Source organism: Callorhinus ursinus, unplaced genomic scaffold, assembly GCF_003265705.2.
Source record: "Callorhinus ursinus isolate GAN/ISIS: 27379988/994484 unplaced genomic scaffold, GSC_fseal_2.0 scaffold63, whole genome shotgun sequence".
Lineage (NCBI taxonomy): Eukaryota > Metazoa > Chordata > Mammalia > Carnivora > Otariidae > Callorhinus > Callorhinus ursinus.
In genome coordinates this window covers 504689-523667 of record NW_027397125.1, presented here as the reverse complement: position 1 = coordinate 523667, position 18979 = coordinate 504689, and the positions used below count along the sequence as shown (strand labels likewise).

General features: G+C 46.7%; 2 protein-coding genes across 5 annotated transcripts in view; both read left to right on the top strand.

Annotated features, from left to right (window-relative positions):
• The window catches only part of MYO3A (myosin IIIA), a 232002-nt gene extending 222631 nt beyond the window's left edge, over positions 1-9371 (top strand). For all 4 annotated transcript variants that reach the window (XM_073885535.1, XM_073885536.1, XM_025891892.2 and 1 more), the window contains 3 exons: positions 921-961; positions 2392-2535; positions 8721-9371. In XM_073885535.1, the coding sequence (XP_073741636.1) occupies positions 921-961; positions 2392-2535; positions 8721-8838 (303 nt within the window). In that variant the 3' untranslated portion in view covers positions 8839-9371. The remainder of the gene's footprint in view (positions 1-920; positions 962-2391; positions 2536-8720) is intronic.
• Positions 9372-12651: 3280 nt separating this feature from the next.
• GAD2 (glutamate decarboxylase 2) overlaps positions 12652-18979 on the top strand; it is a 76845-nt gene continuing 70517 nt past the window's right edge. The window contains exons 1-4 of the mRNA XM_025891927.2: positions 12652-13644; positions 14355-14414; positions 14615-14764; positions 15743-15976. Of these exons, the coding sequence (XP_025747712.1) occupies positions 13569-13644; positions 14355-14414; positions 14615-14764; positions 15743-15976 (520 nt within the window). The 5' untranslated portion in view covers positions 12652-13568. The remainder of the gene's footprint in view (positions 13645-14354; positions 14415-14614; positions 14765-15742; positions 15977-18979) is intronic.

Genomic DNA, 18979 nt, shown 5'->3' with positions numbered 1-18979 from the left:
TGTATGTAAGGTAAAATGAAGTACCATTTCCTTAGTGTTCAGACTGAAGTATTGATTAAAATGTATCTAATTAAATCCAGACTTAAATATTCTGCTTTGGGGGCCCCTGGGTGGCTCAGTCGTTAAGCGTCTGCCTTTGGCTCAGGTCATGATCCTAGGGTTCTGGGATCGAGCCCCGCATTGGGCTCCCTGCTCGGCGGGAAGCCTGCTTCTCCCTCTCTCGCTCCCCCTGCTTGTGTTCCCTCTCTCGCTGTGTCTCTCTGTCAAATAAACAAAATCTTAAAAAAAAAAAAAATCTGATTTGTGCCTTGATACATCAAGTTCTCAACTGGAGGAAGATTTTGCAAATGAACACATATATCATCGATGCTGTTACTTTTATGCCATAAATGGGCTCCGATAGGTTAGTGAAGTCACACTTCTATTCTTTTATGGACTGTTAACACCTGCCTTCGCTGTCCACCCATCTGATTTGCTAGCAGACAATGATGCTAGACAAGCAAGACCTCAAAGCAGCCTAATCAACCTGCCTAACTCACAGCTGCATGTGTGATAGAGAGACAGGTTTTCCAGGAATTCTGACATGTTTTCCCATTTGTAGGTAGATCTTGTGTATACTGCTCACATTATGGTTAACTCTTTTTTTTTTTTTTTTTTGGCATGGAATGCAGAGATTAATTATAGTCCAGGCCTGGTAAAAAAATAATCACAGATTCATAATTAGCAAATTTGAGTGAATTATATTTCATTAGATTTTTAAAACATTCTACCCACTTGCTTATTTCTAAGTTGGCTTTATAGGAACAAATGTATTTATATATTAAGATTATAGTAAATATACCAATGATTTTCTATTAATCAAGTACATTATTTTAATCATAATATTATATTGATTTTTAAATTTTTTCTGTTCCCCTTAGAAGTCAATCCAAGAAGAAAAACGAAGACCAAGAAAAGATAGGTAAATTATTATTTCTAGATTTCAGTGTCATCTGAATATAATTATATAAATAATAATTGCATAAATATATATATTTATATAAGTAAATATATATAAATAAATTATATAAATATAATTCCAGATGTTCAAATTATGATTGAAAATCACCTTTTTAAAAAAAATCATCTATTTTATGTGGATAGATTTGGAAAGTAGCATCCTCTCAATACATTTATTTATATTATAAATATATGCTTTATATGTAATTTAGAAGGTCATCTTGCCTATTAGAAATATATTGAGCTAGCATAGTATAAGGCATACATTAAGAACTCAAATAGTTTATGAATGCATTGTATTGTCCCAGTACAGAATTTGCTTTTCTTTGTCCATTGATATGCTTTTGATCGGACAATTTGAACACGCTCGTGTCCATGAACTTTCTTTCCCCAAACTCCTTTGTTTTTTGTTCTTCAACCCGTGCTAAATCTCACTCCTTATAATGTTTATGGGTTTGTCGGGAAATAAGGTTTGTGTAGCCTGTAGGTGTGGCAACTGAGGCTCACACTATTCCCCTTTTCCTGGAACATTTCAGCCCACCAATACTTTCCTATGTTAACGTTATACCACTATTGCAATTAACTGACTTCCAGAGAGTGCTAAAAACAATCAAGGGTTCTTCTATTAAGCACCAGTGGACACTGAGCTCTTGACTTACGTATCAGTGGCATTCTGAAAGTTCATTTGTAAATTGGGTTCTGTAACTCAAAAAGCACTTTTCCCCAGAAACACTGTAACACTTGGTCGTCTTCCAGGCCTCTATCTGTTTACCTCGTGTGAAGTCCCCTCACAGTACAGGTACTGAGCACCGCAGGAACCAGAGCGAGTGTGAGTAAATCCAAGAATTAAGGTGGTCACAGACACACCCCTGTGTGTATATTATGTGCAGGAATTAAAACTTAGCACAGAAATTAGCCCACTAAAGGCCAACCGTAAGGAGAGGACAGAAGGTAACCTATGAAGGAAGTAAGGTAAGATCATGAAACTTTGTGTGCATCAGTGTACTTAACAGATGGCTGAGAAAATCGGAAAATGCTGTGTTGGCACATAAAGGTCAGTTTTTCTCATATGGCCCAAGGGTCAGTTGTGAACCCTGTCCTAGACTGGCCAGACGGGAACTTTGTAATCACTAGCTCTACTAGTTTTGTGCCCCGATGTATGAGATGAAGTCAGGAAAAACTGCTCCAGCAGCTAATGTTCTCATAAAGGTGAGAGATGAGTGTTTTGTTTTTCTTTTTAACTTATGGCGCATACTGTTTCATGCATTCCAAGATTCCTCTTGTTTCTATTGACATGTAGGTGTTACCTTTAAATTATACAAGGTAAAACCAGTATCCTATGTTTTAGTAAGGTAGATTGAAACTATGATGTGTTTATGTGTTTATTTACAGTCGGGGAAAATTATTAGACCTGGAAGATTTCTACTATAAGGAATTTTTGCCCAGTCTTTCTGTACCAAAGGAACATAACTCTAGCTTAAGAGAAGGAAGACAACAGGGAGAACACCAGCATCAATGTTTTAATGCTAACGAAAGGTAATAAGCTACCTCCTAAAGAACAGCATTTTCCACATTTTACTCCCAGTTCTATTTCTAAAGCACTGTCATTGTGTTTGGACTATAACAAAATATTCTCACTGACTATTGCCTCTTAAGATGATGTGTTGTTTAAAAGTAAACTCAGGGATTATGGTAGGGTATTCAGACAACCCAGTTTCATACCTGTTTTCTTGGTGTCATTGTTAATAGCACCCTCTTTTAAAAGTAGCTCACTTTGGGGGCGCCTGGATGGCTCTTGATTTCAGCTCAGGTGATGATCTCATGGGTTGTGATATCAAGCCCCCCACACACACCCAACACCCCTTCCCCCGTGGCGGGTTCGGGGCTCAGCTGGAAATCTGCTTCAAGATTCTCTCCCTCTGCACCTCCCCCGACTTGCAGGCATGTGCGCGCGTGCTCTCTCTCAAATAAATAAATAAATCCTTAAAAAAAATTTTTTTTAATTTAAGAAATACCTCACTTTGGATGATAAATTATATGGTCATACTGATTACAAGCAATAAACTGTATCCAAAATCTGTGTTTAAGTTCTAACCAATGTAATCTTAAACACTTACTGGCTTCTCAGTTATGCTGTGTGATTTCTCAGAACCCATGACATCAGACCAAAATAATATCCGGAAGAAAGATTCATGTGGAAATATGTGGGGTTTGGGGGGATTTTTTAAAGATTTTATTTATTTATTTGAGAGAGAGAACGAGTGGTGGGGAGGGGCAGAGGGAGAGAGAAAGAGCGAAGCAGACTCCTTGCTGAGCAGGAAGCCTGATGTGAGGCTCAGTCTCAGGACCCAGAGATCATGACCTGAGTTGAAGGCAGACACTCAACTGACTGAGCCACCCAGGCGCCCCAAGATACGTGTTTTAGATTTGATTTCTCAGTTCGCCACTAACTTTGTTTAACACTAAGTATCTTAAACCATTTGTAGCTTACTTAACTACTTTGGGAATTTTTCCCCCCAAAAAAACTCTTTGTGAATTTGAGGGCACATTCTTTGAATTTGAATTCTTTGAAATCAAAGGCACAAAATAAAATGGAAACCTGATATACAAGAAATGGGAGTAACGACAGGCAACAGAAAGCTATTCTTCCAAAATCCTAAGTGAACTTCTGTCAGCCTCGGGCACTCACAGCCCTCACTGTCTCTTACACAGTATGACCTGGTGGTTAAGAGAAGAGGTTTTAGAGTCAGTCAGTTTTAGATTTGGATCCTGATTCTGCCACTTGGTAGTTGAGGGACCTTGCTCATGTTACCAGACCTCTCTAAGCCTGTTTCCACATCTGGAAATGTTTCACTAAGAACTACCTCGCTACGTTGTCAAAGAGATTAAGTGAAATGATGTATGTGAAGCACTTAACAGCAGATGTGGCATAGGGGAGAGGTTCCATAGACGGTGGCTCTTTTCATCTAGAATCTACTTGATTTCCACCCCTTGTCTCCAAAAGAAGATACGTTTCTTCCATCTTGAGATCAAGAACTGTAACATATTGGTGGAGCTTAGATGTTCTAGTCTAGTCACAGGGTTCTACACAGGAAAATAGCAAGTGCCAGAAAGATTAAGTGACTTGCCCCAAGTCACACATTGAGTTAGTGAACTAAAAATCCAAGGTTTTTCACTTCCTGCTCAAATTGCTTTCCACTGACTTACCTGCTTCCCATTTTAACAACCCAATCTGCATCCTCTCTAGTATATTCTTTCTCCCCTTCCCCCAACCACAGACACACATGTGCTGTAAAAGCATTATATCCCTGAAATACTGCCTGGGGTTCCAGTGGTATCTGTGGACGTGCACTTAGTATTCACTAGAATGAGAATGCTAGAAGCTAGCATTGGCTGAGTGCTTCCTTTGGGCTGGACGCTATGCTGCTCACCCATTTAATCCTTATAGCAACCTTGTGAGGCAGTTCCTCTTACTGCCCCATTTTATAGATGAGGAGGCTAAGTCAACAACATTTAATAACTGCAAAGTCACCTAGATAAGAAGTGAGGGAGTCAGAATTCGAACACAGACCTTTTTGAGTTTAGAGTCAATGACTTGAACCACTACTCTTTATTGCCTCCCCATGCAAAGACCTGTGCTGGGTGCTTGAGGAAGGAGAGGACACAGTAGCGCACACAGAGTCATCCTTATCGCCAGAGAGCTTGACTCCAGAGAGAAAGTAAATGATCGAACAAAGCTAAACAAGGTAACTCCAAGAGGGGATTTTTCTAAGCCAAGGAAGGCTAAAGAGTCAAAACTACAAATGCCCTAAGTAAACCTTGATGGCATCCTGGATTTAAATAGAAAACAGGTGATGTAATGAGCACTGGGTGTTGTGTACAACTGATGAATCACTGAATTCTACCTCTAAAATTAATTAGTTAATTAATTAATAAAATAGAAAACAAAAGAAACAGAAAAACAGCTCTAAAAGACATTTAGGGACAATTAGAGAAACTTGGCATCAAACTGTATGTTGGAAGATATTATTGCAAAAAGAATATATATATAATTATTATATACATTAAATTATTATATGACAAATGTATATCTTATTATATATAAGTGAATTGTTTTATATATTTATAAGTAAACATATTATTCTGATAACATTTTACATACTATATATACACCCCTGTGTGTATATCATGTGCAGGAATTAAAACTTAGCACAGAAATTAGCACATACACACCAGTACGAATGTCACCCAGGAAGGTGTGAGTAGGTCTGGGAATCAGGGACCACAACAGTGATGAAGTTGAGTGTTTCATGGATTTTAAATGAGTAAAAGTAGTAGCAGGTAGTGATTAGAGAATGTCATTAGAAGATAACAGAACTGGGGCGCCTGGGTGGCTCAGTTGGTAAGCGACTGCCTTCGGCTCAGGGATCGAGCCCCACATCGGGCTCCCTGCTCCGCGGGGAGTCTGCTTCTGCCTCTCCCACTCCCCCTGCATGTGTTCCCTCTCTCTCTGTGTCTCTCTCTGTCAAATAAATAAAATCTTTAAAAAAAAAAAAGAAGATAACAAAATTGATGTCTCCCTCATCTCCTCCTAAGGTGAGTCTTAGTTGGCTCTCTGTTGAGCAATACTAAGAAAGGTGGGGTTTTTAAGGCATGGCCAGATTTTAATTATGACAAGGAGATATAGGCAGGATGGTAAGGAAAAAAATAAAATGGAACAAGAGTGCCTTGGCTAGGGGATAGGAAAATCATGAAGGAAGCATCAGCAGAAAAGAGACAAAGGGATACAATGGGGAAAGTATGAGATCTGAGTGATGTGGACATGGATTTGAATCCTCACTCCACACCTCACTTGCTCTATCAAGTAGAACCAGTCTGTTTCCTCATCTGCAGATCGAGGCTAAGGAGAACCTCAGGTCTTGCCATGCTGTCCTTGGAATTCAAGATAATGTGTGTGGTGTAACTGGCAGAGGGTTGATACTCAATATTCTCATAATAACAGAAATCAGCTGAATAGGTAATGAGAATTCAAGTCAGTTAATCCGAAGAGAATGATCACCTGCCCCATAGATGCCCATGATGATGCTACCCAAAGACCTTCCCTGTCAAGTATCCACTGAGCTCAAAATGCCCTAAAGATCTTCCCAATGTGTCTTTTTTTAAATTCCCTATTCAGAATGGACCAGAATAAGGGCATATTCATCTGTAAGCAAAAGTCAAGCCCTCTCCTTTCATTATTTTCACTGCTTTGCGTATACTTTCAATGACCCTGCCCTTTTCTCCCTCAGTTATAATCAATTGGCAAACCCCAGTGCTGGGTAAACCCAACTTTCTACCCAATCCATCCCATAAACCCAACTTTCTGCCCAATCCTCATACCTGCACCTACAAGCTGTACATGGCTATAGAAAAACACAACCAAATTTCACTCAAGCTATATGAGCACAGACCTGAGCCCTTGCAGTTATTTTGTCATACTTTATTTCCCCAAAATTCCACTGTCCCACTGTCCAAGTCCACTCTGTCAAGACCCCTTCCTCTCTCTCAAACCTTCAAAATCCCCCCCACTTTCACCTTCTTTCCTGTTTTAATGAGAAAATATAGAGAACAGACACATACTCCCACCGCCAAATCTACCACTTACCCATAGACTTCCCTCAGCTTACTACGGATGACTGTCCTACCTAAGGCCAGACCTTCCTGTTGTGCACTGAATCCAGGTCCTTCCCTCTGCTCAAGAACATTGTCCTGCAGTTATACCCCTCTCTTTTCTGCATCTTGAATGTTTGTCCTCTTTACTGCATCATTTCTGACAATCTGTGAACATGATGCAATTGGACCCATCGTAAAAAACACCCTTGACTCAATCCCCCTTCCAAACCCCGTGTTCCTGCTCTTCGTGATAGCGAGAGAATTACACGAGAGCGATCCTTCCTTCTCAATGTTCTTGCTTCCCATTCTCTCATGGGCCACTGTGCTCAGGATTCCCTCCCCACCACGCCACTGAAACTGCCCCTACCAAGGTCACAAATGACCTCGGTTCTGCCGTATCCCATGATCTATTCTCCACCCTTTTCTTCATTGGCCTCCAGGCAGTACTTCCCTTGATTTGCCTCCTACCTCACTGGCTGCTCCTTCTCACTCTCCTTTGCTGATACCTCCTCATTTCATGGATCTCTTAACATTGTAGTGTCCCAGTCCTTTGCTTTATCAACACATACTCTCTTGACCTTAAATATCATTTGTCTACTTAAAATTCCAAAACTGAAATCTCTAGCCTAGATTAGGATTTATACATCCAGCTGCCTATTCATTATCTTCTCTTGACTATCTAATAAATATCTCAAACTTTACAAAACCAAAACCAAAATATTTATCCCCCTCTCCCCCAAAAATATACTCTTCCTATAACCTTCCCCATCTCATTAAATGGCAACTCCACCCTTCCAGTTGTTTAAGCCAAAAACCTTGGAGACCTTCTTGATTCCTTTCATTTACAACCCACACCCAACGTGTCAGCAAACTCTTTCAGTTCTGCCTTCAAGTATGACGAAAACCTGATCAGTTCTTTCCTCTTCTACAAACCTCACCAAGCCACTCTCAGTCTGGCTGGGACTATTGCAATCTCTCATAACAGACCTCCTTACTTTACTTACTTAAGCAGCCAGATCCTTTTATGAACAATTCCTCCTCTCATATCCCTCCAACGTCTGTCTAGCTCTAAGTAAAATTCACATCCTTGCCATGGTCCCAAAGCACTCAATTTTCTGCCACATTATCCCTTCATTCCTCCTGCTCTCAATCATTGCTATCCACCGCCCCCGCCCCTTGCTTACTTCATTCAAGCCATGGTGGCCTCCTTGCTGTTGCTTGAACACAATACACATACTGTAGTCTTGGGGCCTTAATGCTGGTTGACCCATCATCCTGGAATGACCTCTCTTCCCTAAGAGATCTGCCTGCTCTCCCCTCCTCATCCCTTCAGGTCTCTTTTCAAATGTCACCTTATCAGAGAGGCCTTTCCTCGTCACCCTCAATGAAATTGCTTGTACAGGACGACACACACACACACACACACCCATCAGTCTTATCTCATTAGCCAGCCTTTTACTTGTCTGCATAGCACCTCTCACCACCTGGCATATTAAGGTTATCTATGGTCCTCTCCCATACTAGGTTAAACTCCATGAGAGTGGGGACTTTTGTTCACCTTTAGCCTACACTGATGGCTAATACTTAGTAGGTACCACATAAGTAAATGAATGCATCTATGTAGCTGCATAAGGGAGCATCTTTCTTCCCCAGGCAAGTTGCAGAATCTAAAGGTAAAGTTGGTAGACTTTCCCAGCGGTAGGTTCGGGAAAGGTGGCCCAACAGCCTCCTTGAAATAGCTCAAAGGGCCCAGAGCTAACAGTGGTTGATCAGATTTGGGAGGAGGGCTTCGGAGAAACATTTGAGCAGTTTTAAAATGCAAAACGATGGTTGTCTATTTAGGCACTTTGAATTTTCCTGCTTGACCAAAATGTGTTTAAAAAAAAAATTACGGTGTTAAAACCTGCTGAGAAAATTATGCAGCTGCGTTTGGCCACTATCCTGATGTTTTGAATGTGTGGCTCTTAACTGCCTGCAGTTGGTCGGAGGTGGGAGGAGCGGAATCGCCTAACTGGGTGGGCGGGGCGGCGCGGGCGCCGCTCACTCTCGGGCCCTGGGTCTCGCTGCAGGTGCTGGGCGGAGGAGAACCAGGAGCAGGAGGAAAGCGACTCCGCAGCCAACCCCTACGACTACAGGAGGCTCCTGCGCAAAACCTCCCAGCGGCAGCGCCTCGTGCAGCAGGTGTAGTCCGGCTGTTCGGAGGGGCCATCCCATGGGAATGTGCGCGAGACTGCGGGGCTTTGCAGGGGCCAAGCGGGAGACCCTCGGAAGCTGGCACCACAGGGAGCTGAAGCCGCGGCCCTGACCTTGGCAGGGGCTGCCTGCAGCGCTCGCCCGAGTGCCTGGGCCAGCCTCTCGGAAGGCGGAGAAGTGAGATCTCTTCCGACGCCGCGTCTCCGCGCTCCAGCACCCTCCACTCCCACCAGCCCGCCAGTCGGGGCATCCCTATCCCTGGCCCCCTGTGTATCTCCTTGTTAACTCATTTACAACTCCTGTAGACCCGACTGCACCGGAGCTCTCGCCGATCCCTCCCCTCTCATTTTGGATAACTTCAAAGATTTCTTTTTCCTTGGAAACGGCTCTCCCAGCCCCGCGGGACACTCGAGGGCCGAGCAAAACAAAGCTCGGGTGGGAGGAGAGGAGAGGGCGTGGGAAGCTTTGAAGATGAACTTCATCTCACACTCGCGCTTTCCCTTACCGTGGTTATTGAGCTTATTAAATAAAGAAAGTGCCTTGGAAAGTCCGTGGCTTTCGGGGCTGGTCCCCCGATATTCCCCTTTAGGGCTGGACTCCTCCTGTCCAGCTGTGTAGGTGCAGGTGCCCAATCAGGGGGGGCGACGGTGCCTGTTGGTTCCACCAGCGAACAATCCCGGCCTCCAACCATCCCAAACATACCATCTAAGTTAAAACCCAGGTCTTGGGACCCAATCATGGCCTCGGGACAAATCCCCAAATCCGCCCCCCCCCCCCCCCCGGCCCTGAGCGCTCGCACACACACCTTTAGTCCTGCCACTGAGCAAACTGTCAGTTTTTTTAGGTTCTCCTAGTCTGCAAATTTGAGGCAATCTCCTCGGCTTCGAATTTTGGCGTGTTTAAGAGAGGGGAGGGCAATGGGTGGGCAGAGGTTTGCCTTCCTCAGTCGACTGCATCTTATTTTAAAACCTGGGTTGAGCTCTTCTGTGAAACTGACGCCGTCCGTGTCTACGCCGTCTGAAGAGCGTCAGGAAGGACGGCGAGGTGATTTCACGGACGACAGAATTGGGAGAAGGGTTTTGGGATGGGGCTTGTCCCTCCTGGTGGTGTACGTTGCACCTGCGGCCCGGAACCAGGAGACTTCGGGGAAATTTTGGAGGATCGAGTGAGGGCGGGTGAATGTTTGTTGAGCCTCTCGCGCACGAGATGTAAGGTGCTCTCCAACCCAAAATGTTGACGCGGAAAAGTCCCCCAGAGATGACTCGTACAACCTCTTCATTGTACAAATGAGACCCGCTCGAGGGGAAACCTCCCGCTGTGGCAGGGCCGAGCTCAGAGTTTAAGTGTGCACTATATAGGCGGTGCTCCTTCCCTGGGTTCTCGTTGCGGCCTCTGCTCGGGGTCACCCCCTTGGGGAACGACAGCTCGGTTGTGACGGGCTGCAGGCTGGGCCTAGCACAGGCACCAGTGAAACCAGCGCTGCGGGGCACGGTGCGCTGTCGAGGAGGCGAGAGATTCTGGAACCTGAGTCCCCATGCCCCAACCCACGCATCCACCCACTGCCAAGAGGCCCCCTGGGGGAAAAAGCTGAGCTCCGCTTTGCTGCCAGACCTCTTCTTCAAGCTTCCGAAGTGGCCCCTGGCAACCCCGGGCCTTCGGTCGCTGGATTGGGAGGCAGTAGGTGCCCTCCCTAAACTCTCCACCCCCTTTTTAAGTGGGACTGGAAAAGGAAATCGCAAACGTTCGGTGAAAGGTTTCAGTGTTTTTATTTTCCTTTTTTCTTTTGTATTTCTTTGTTTTCTCTCCCTCTTTCCATCTCCCTCTTTCTGTCCTTCGACATTTGAACACTGGGAAGGCACAAGGGAAAACTCTTGGCAGACCTTCTTTGGGAGACCTGCAATGAGATCTTTGGATAATCCACAGACAAGAAATAGGTCAACCCAGGAAACCCGCCCAAGAGAGCAGCCCCTGGAGCATGGGTCTCTCCCTCCCCCTATTGAGGAAGAGGCAACCAAAGCTTATCCCCAGAGCGCTGGTCCACCTCCCCTTCCCATTTGGTGGCTGCCTCCTTTGTGAACTAATGACTGTAATTATTACCGCCCTGAGCTCTTTTGTTATCTTCAACGCCAAGCCCAGGAGTGGGGGGAGTGGGCTCTTTTTCCAAATCAAAGTCTTTATAAAGCAAATTGCCATCTAGGGAGGGACCACGTTAAGGAAAGACAAATCAGATCCCTGAGTGCTGTGAAGTAGGGTGTGTTAAATAAAAAATGTAAATACCACCATTAGATTCAAAGTACTCCAGAGCTGCCGGATTTAATCGAGTTTAAACAGTGGGATTTTTAAGTCGCGTTTAAAAAAACTGTTAAATCCAGGTGTGTGGTTTCTACCTTCCCTGTGTTTTAATCTGTTTCTTCCTTCGGGGATTTGTGAGTGTGTTTTAAACGCTCGTTTTAAAGAATCTTTATGTCTTCGACCACTTACTCATTGCAGAAAAGTTCTGCAACCCCAGCCTGCTGGGTTGAAGCAAAACATTTAGCAGGATTTGCGGTGGATTTAAACAAAGAACTGATCTCTCCGACTCGCATCTGCACTGCGGGAGCAAGAGCGGCGGAGCTGCCCTGCCAGCGCGCAGACGGCCCAGCCACGAAGTCTTTACACCCTGGCGTTGTAAACCTGGGTCCCCTGAAGCCAAGAGCGCCGGAGAAGGTGGCTACACTGAGGCCTGGGTCCATGCCCACCAAGCGCCCGCAGCCCTATGCAGGCTTCTCGACGCTGCCGGCTTTGCACAAAGTCTTCGGCAGGACCTTGGCCAGCGCCCTTCCCCAACAAGACTCCCGGCTCGGGCACGTAAGAAGACAAAGCTTCGTGGAGAGACTTTACCAGGCCCCCGCGTGCCTGGGGACATAGGACTTGGGCTTGAATGCGGCCACCGAGGCCCCACGACGCCCTTCCTAAGCGAGGATCCAGGGGCGGTGGCCAAGACTGAAGATCCGTGGGTCTCTGCTTTGGCAGCAGCTTTGGTGACTTGATTCAGGAGGGCAAAGAATTAAGGGCTTGTGAACAGAGTGGAAATGAAAAACGCTCGCTCAAGGGAATGCACGTGGCGGAAGGCAAGACGCAGTCTTTCCCCACCAGGGTCTTCCTCAGCCTCTCTCTCTGAGAGCCCAGGAGCCGCAAGGTGTACGTGACGCTGATCTCCGCTACCAAGGGAAAGCAACGCGAACTCAACCCGGCTCGAAAATCTCAGGGCGTGTTCCCTTTGTTTAACAGCTTTTAACGTACAGGATATTGTAAGAGAGTAGAGATTCTGACTTTCTCAGAAAAGAAGAAACCCCTTCCCACAGGGCCTCAGAAATAGTGATTCTCTCAGGCTCCACCACCCTCCTCCCGCTATCGTGAAGATTTTCGGGGGGAGGGGGGTCAGGAGATCATTGATTTGCGGCCCACTGACTCGAGGGGCCCAGCAGCCGATGCCTTCTTTCCGCCTTGAATTTGGAAAGCTCGGATTGCTTAGCTGGAAACTCTGTGCACGCCTCCCACGCACACATCGATTCAGGTCACGCGAAAGCAGCAAACCCTTCCACGCCTCCGCGGGCCAAGGTCGCTAAATGACCCGATCCCATGCCCCCTGAGCCGTCAATCCTGCCTGCTGATTCTAGTTGCTCTCCCTCGCCTCCCCCCGCCCAAGAAGTTTCCATTCGTTTTATTTTTTTTTTCCCCACCCCGAGGTCCTCGGTGATAGGCTCCTTCATGGATTTTAATTGCCTCAATCAGCAGTCTTTCTCCCAGCCGTCAGTCAGATCCTGGACGGTGGATTCAGCGACCGCGCTCTCCGAAGCACAGTAATGACGCGCTCCCGAGCACCGCGCGGCTCAGTAGGAAGGCGTCAGGCTCTACTAAGGAGCTGAAATGAGCCCTTCAGCGCGTAGGCGCCCTGCCCCCACCGTCCCCTCCCCAAGCTCACGAACCGCTCGTGATTCCAGCCCAGCCGCCGGGGCTTTCGAGGTCACAGCGACCTCAGCACCGTCTTGGAGGAAGGCGGCGCGATTTCGCGCCGCCTTCCCGGCAGCAGGAGCCAGACCTCAAACAATACGCCAATCGATGCCTGTATGAGACCCGTTCCGGCCACCGGCTCCGCCTCGCCAAGGTCTCTCGGGTCTACCCCTCGGTGAAGCCGGCGCGCAGTCAGCAGCCGGCGCGCAGTTAGCACTCGAGGCAGCGCACCCCGGCCCGCGGGGGCTGTTTGCGGGCTACCGGCTAGCGCTCCCCGGGGGTCCCCTGCACGCCTCCCACCCACGCGCTCTGACTCCAGCTCGTGAGCGCTGTCTGCCTCGCATCCTCCCTCTCCCATGTTTTCTCTCCGCCGCCCCCTCATCCATCCGGATTGGACTCCTTCTCCTTCAAAAGCAGTTCGGGTGCTCGGCGCTTTCCCATACCCCTGCTCCGCGGACACTTCGGTCTCCTTCCCTATTTAACCTCAGCCTTCTGAGAGAGTTGCCACGTCTCTAAGCCCTAACCCCAACACACACACGCATTCACACGCAGACACGCACGTTTCCTGTCGCTGTGTGACACCCACCCTCTGCCGCACGGCCGCGCGGTCCCCGCGCGGTGCCCTCCTCCCGCCACACTCACACACGCACGCAGGCGCGCGCAGAGCCGAGCGGAGGCAGCTTGCCGACAGTTCGCACTCGGAGGCGACCCGCTCCAGTCTCACAGCGCTGATGGCATCTCCAGGCTCAGGCTTTTGGTCCTTCGGGTCTGAAGATGGCTCCGGGGATCCCGAGAACCCCGGCACAGGTAGGGGATGAGGGGCCTGCAGCAGGCGAGCTTTGCGGGTGGACTGGGGTTTGCAGTGCTAAGGAAGACGAAGGAGGTTTTTCCACCTGCAACAGGAAACTTCGGACACTTCGCCCTGCTCTCTCGCTGTAGGTCCCTGATGGCCCAAGAGACCAAAACCTCACAGGCCCTTATCCCTTGGAAAGACACCCAAAGAATCTCAGACCTTTTTCAATGAAGTCTGGGAGAGCCCCCCCAAACACAGAGGCGTCTCCTCGACACCGAATTCCGTGGGCCTGGGGCAATGCCACCATCTTGGTGTCTGGACCCTGTAGAGGGATAGAGTGGCTGTGGGGAAAGGGAAAAAAATGGAAGAGATAGAATTCTTGGTCTGGAAGGAGAGGCTGCGAGGAAAATGGACAGCTTCGGTATCTAGGAAAACTCGCCGGAGCAAGGCAGGAAGGGGAGTTTGCCTGAACCTACTGGCACCTGGAAGGCAAGTGCAAAGGGCTGGAGTCTGAGCTCTTGGAAAGAAATCAGAGAACGTAAGGTCGGGCTGGGCCGGGCCGCCGGGCTCCCGCGCCCCTCCTGCACCTGTCCTCCGTGCGGAGCCCAGGGCGGCCTCTTTCAGGACCCCGGGTTTACTGCGTTTGTTCCCGTAGAACGGAATTTCACACGTCGTCTGCTTTCTCTTTCTGCCTCGCTGTCCTCCTCCCTCTCTTTCCTTGCAGCGAGAGCCTGGTGTCAGGTGGCCCAGAAGTTCACGGGAGGCATCGGAAACAAGCTGTGCGGTGAGTGCCCAGCCCGTGCCGGGGGAGGGAGTCGAACACGGCCAGTCAGTCGCCTCTGTGTCCCGCGGGGGCAGTGTCACCTTCTCACCTCCGCATCCCCAACAGCGGAGTTGAGCTCAGTTGCTTGGCCGGGGATGGGCAGGCGCGAGGGAGCTGGGACCGGCGGGCGGCTGACCAGCGCTCTCGATGTGCTTGCCTAGCCCTGCTCTACGGAGACGCCGAGAAGCCGGCGGAGAGTGGCGGGAGCGAGCCCCCGCGGGCCACCTCCCGGAAGGCCGCCTGCGCTTGTAATCAGAAGCCTTGCAGCTGCCCCAAAGCGGATATCAACTATGCGTTTCTACATGCAACAGGTAAAGGCTCCCCGTGGGGTCCCCGGGAGCCACTGTCCCTCGCACTGTCCCACCCACCGCGACCAGAAGGGACTCGATGACAGGGGCCTGACCCGAGTCGTGAAGAAGCAGGGCGGAGGCGGACCTTACGTGAATCTTCAGCTGAAAGCCAGAAACACTGGGCCTGTCCCTTCCGTCTGAGCCCCAACCCCGGCCTCTGCGCAGCGCTGCGCGCGGGCATTCCAAGGGAACTCTAGGGCCGCGGCGCTCTTGCCCCAGTGCCGCCCCCAGGTCTGCGGTTGGCGGAGGTCCCCGCGCGCGCTGGACCTCGAGGTCGGCTTCTTGATGGCCGCTGAAACGGGTGGGACTTGGTTGATGAGACTTTCTAGGTCTTTAGATCGCAAGAGTAATTCATAGGGGCAGTTTCACAGGGGAACTATTCTATTCACGTGAGACCTGCGGGCGGTTTTACTCCCTTGTGTTTACACACCCAATCACCTAAATGAGCGCGCGCGCGCGCACACACACGCACACACACACACACACACACACACTGACCTAGGAAATAGCAAGCCATCTTAATGGGTCAGAGAGCCTAACACTGCATGCTCCACTTTGCCTGATTTGCCCAAAGGCATTCCTCAAACATTCCGATATGACGTATTTCCATAATCATTTAAGATGATTTACTGAGATACAACATTTAGGACGGACCCCGGTGAAACAGATGAATGGAGCACACTCCTTTTTAAAAAGAAAGCAAACAATACCTTATGGATTGAAATGCAAGAATTAACTTGGGGTGGGGGAGAAACCGCAATTTCTCTTTCTCCTTCTTCTTTAAAAAATACCTCCCATTTAAAGAAAATGCTCTGCGTTTCCAGATTTTTTTTTTTTAGCACAAAATCTCTCAGTCCAAAGAGAAATTGCCACATCAAGATCTTGCCTGGATATTTCCACAGTAAAATTAAAATGTGGCATTTTGATTCCATTCTTTAGACCTGCTGCCAGCGTGTGATGGAGAAAGGCCCACTTTGGCGTTTCTGCAAGATGTTATGGACATTTTGCTTCAGTATGTGGTGAAAAGTTTCGATAGATCAACCAAAGTGATTGATTTCCATTACCCTAATGAGCTCCTTCAAGAGTATAACTGGGAATTGGCAGACCAACCACAAAATTTGGAGGAAATTTTGATGCATTGTCAAACGACTCTGAAGTATGCAATTAAAACAGGTATTGTCCAGTCAAAAATAATAAAGCTCTTTTTTCCTTTTACAATTTTTATTTTTTATATAAAAATGTTTTCTGTTTATGGAGTTACTGGTATTTTCAAATTTACAGTTATTTTCATCAATTTAAAAAAGTCATTATTAGAATCATGTGAAGCAAAGGCACCCTTTACTATTAATGCTCATGCTTCTGAAGTTGATATCAGAAACATTATAAACGCATTAAGTATAAATCATCAGATTTTACATTGCTCGTATTTGGCCACGGAGATTAACCACTGATGTAGAAGCAACCATTTGTCAGCAGAAGCCAGTAAAAGTGACCCAAAATGGAGAAAGGAAGGGAATATGGAAATGAAAGCTCAAAAGGCATGATCCAAACAAAAGCCCAAGACTAGTGTAGTGCTAGTCATTTCTTTGGCATAGGAATGGTCAGACATTGGATAAACCATCCTATGTAATCATCGCAACAGAGAGATAATATTTTGGCATTGTCTCAAATGGCCAGGACTTCAGATTCGAACCCCAGGTTTTCTCTTTTTTTAAAGAAATGTCCACAAAAGAAAACACAATACAAACTAGCTTAACAATTCAGCGGTGTTATATACAAGGATGTGTGTGCTTCATAGCCATTCTGAAAATAAAATAAAGAAAATGGGTGGGGGAGGGGAATCAAATATCCTTATTTTAAAATGTATTTTGTATTTATTGCTTTTTTTCACAGTAGTCTTCATACGCTATCTGTTTTACAGTAACATTTATTTGGGCACATTCTAAGTTTTCATTTTACCCACACAAAATCAGCCATTTATCTCCCCAGGTCATGATTACCCCTTCTTTTCCTGCATTGTCTCTAATCATGCTGATGCATGATGCCACTACACTTCATTAAAGCAATAAAAATAAGTATGAATGAATTTCATGAGGGATAGAAGACCTTGTGGCTCTACATTGATTTGTAGCCTTAAAGATCTGCTAGCAAATAAAAATGTCACATGAATATTAATTACCATAGGAACTTGATTTTTTATGTTGCCATTTCTTTGGTTAATGAATTATCATATTGCTCTAATCAACAAAAAGCATTTTAAGAATGTTTGCTGTGTGACTTTTAGCTACTTTTTTTGGTTTTGTTTTTCCATTCGTTATACCAACAGAGAGGAAAAGTGTGCAGAGAAGAAGCCTAGGAAATGGATCTGCTGCATTATTAGTATCCACTTTTGTGAGACTATAGACTTAAAATTAGGTACATAGGGAAAGGAGTTTAACTTGGTGATTTCGACCACACTTGGCCTGTAGAATATGAATTTTGAAGGCTTATTAGCTATCATTGTCAGTCATGTTCACAGAGAATCTATATGATGTATATACTAGGCATTAAAGATGTTCTTCCAGCTTTTGATGTATCTGTGGAGGCAAACCTGAACAGTGTTTTTAATTCATTTTTCTTTGATCCATTCCCCTAACCTAATATTTAAATATGATCATAGTAGGTTGCTACCCATTATTTTTACTGCTACCAAACTGAAAAGAACCTATAAAAATGTTTTACATCTTCATCCTTAAAAGCTGGTGATGTCTGACATGTAATTTAAAGAGTTAAGATAATGAGAATTGCAAGTCAATGAAAGTCATAGTTCCGTCTATCAATGCTTCCTTTAGTGTTTGGAGAAGATGGGGCAATGCAATTCTTAGATTTCGCCATAATGCTTGTGAGATTGCTGGTCACATGTAGTTCTAATGCATTTTATTTGAAGTTCAGGGGAAAAGAAGATTACGTTGGATTTCTAAGCATCAATATCAATATTATTCATAACACATGTAGTCTTCCGGTCTTCCCCATTCCACCCCCAAATAGCAGTTCAAAGAAGTAACACCAAGTCACCTCTTTTTGACTAGCAAGTTTACAGGTTTTTATGCTGTAACTGGTATTTGACAACTCGTACTATTTAGGGTCTGTAAAGTAGTTACCATCTCTGTGACCATTAAGCATTTTAGTTCTCCTAGGGAGATGCTTTTATAAAATATGTTAGCACCTGCTTTCTACTGAGAGTCCTTAATCTAATTTTCACTTGGGCTCCAAGCTTAGAGAGGAGTGAGGGGCAGTGGGTTAAATACTTGCAAGTGGAAGTCGTCCTGTATTGTTAAAATTACGTCTGTAAGAACTGTTGGAACGGAAAACTGAAAACTGCAGAGAATGATAGAATTTTAGAATAAATAACATTTTCGGGGATCATTGGACTTGGTGGTAGTGGTGGTGTTTGGGGAGTGCAGGGGTTAATGTCTTGAGTCTTTTAACGGAGCCATCAGACAAAGAAATGGAAGCATCGATAAATGAGACCGTCCTTGGGTGCGTGCTGCGGGGACACGGAGAGCAGTTTGGACCGACTTTGGGGCCCTCCCCAACTGATGGTGGACAAGGGGGTCAGGGCCGCCCGGGGCTGGTCGTTGGCCAAGCCTGCGCATCCTTCCTGGCTCATTTGCTAATCAGTGGGAAGCGTTCCAGAGGCGCGAGCGGCTCTAATCTCACGTTTCCTCCTCGCTGTCTGCCCGGCTGCGCGTGGCCGCTTATTCCCGAGCCCGGTGGGGGTGGCGGCGGCAGCTGGATGCCCAGGCCGGCTGGGACAGCTGGGAGCCTCCAACGCAGGTCTCTCCCACCCTTTCTCTCGAAGAGCCTTGCCTGGATTCGCCGGCAGCCTGGGGGGGGGGGGGTCACGGGAAGGGAGCAAATAGAATATTTCTGCAGCGCACTTCTGCAAAAATTAAGAGGACATGTTGCTCTAACCTGTCAAACTACTTCCTTCCATTTTTATCACATCACCATCAGTGAATGAAAATTTTGAGGCACGAGAGATTCAGGTGCCATGGGCGAACAAGGTAAAAAAAAAAAAAATAGAAAAGCGAGTCAAGCCATTGAAGCCTCAAATTTGCTTCCCAGTTTTCCAAAGGCAGTCGGCAGGGTGAATTGGCCTTTTGATATCCTGGGGCCGGACACAGGCCTTGGAAT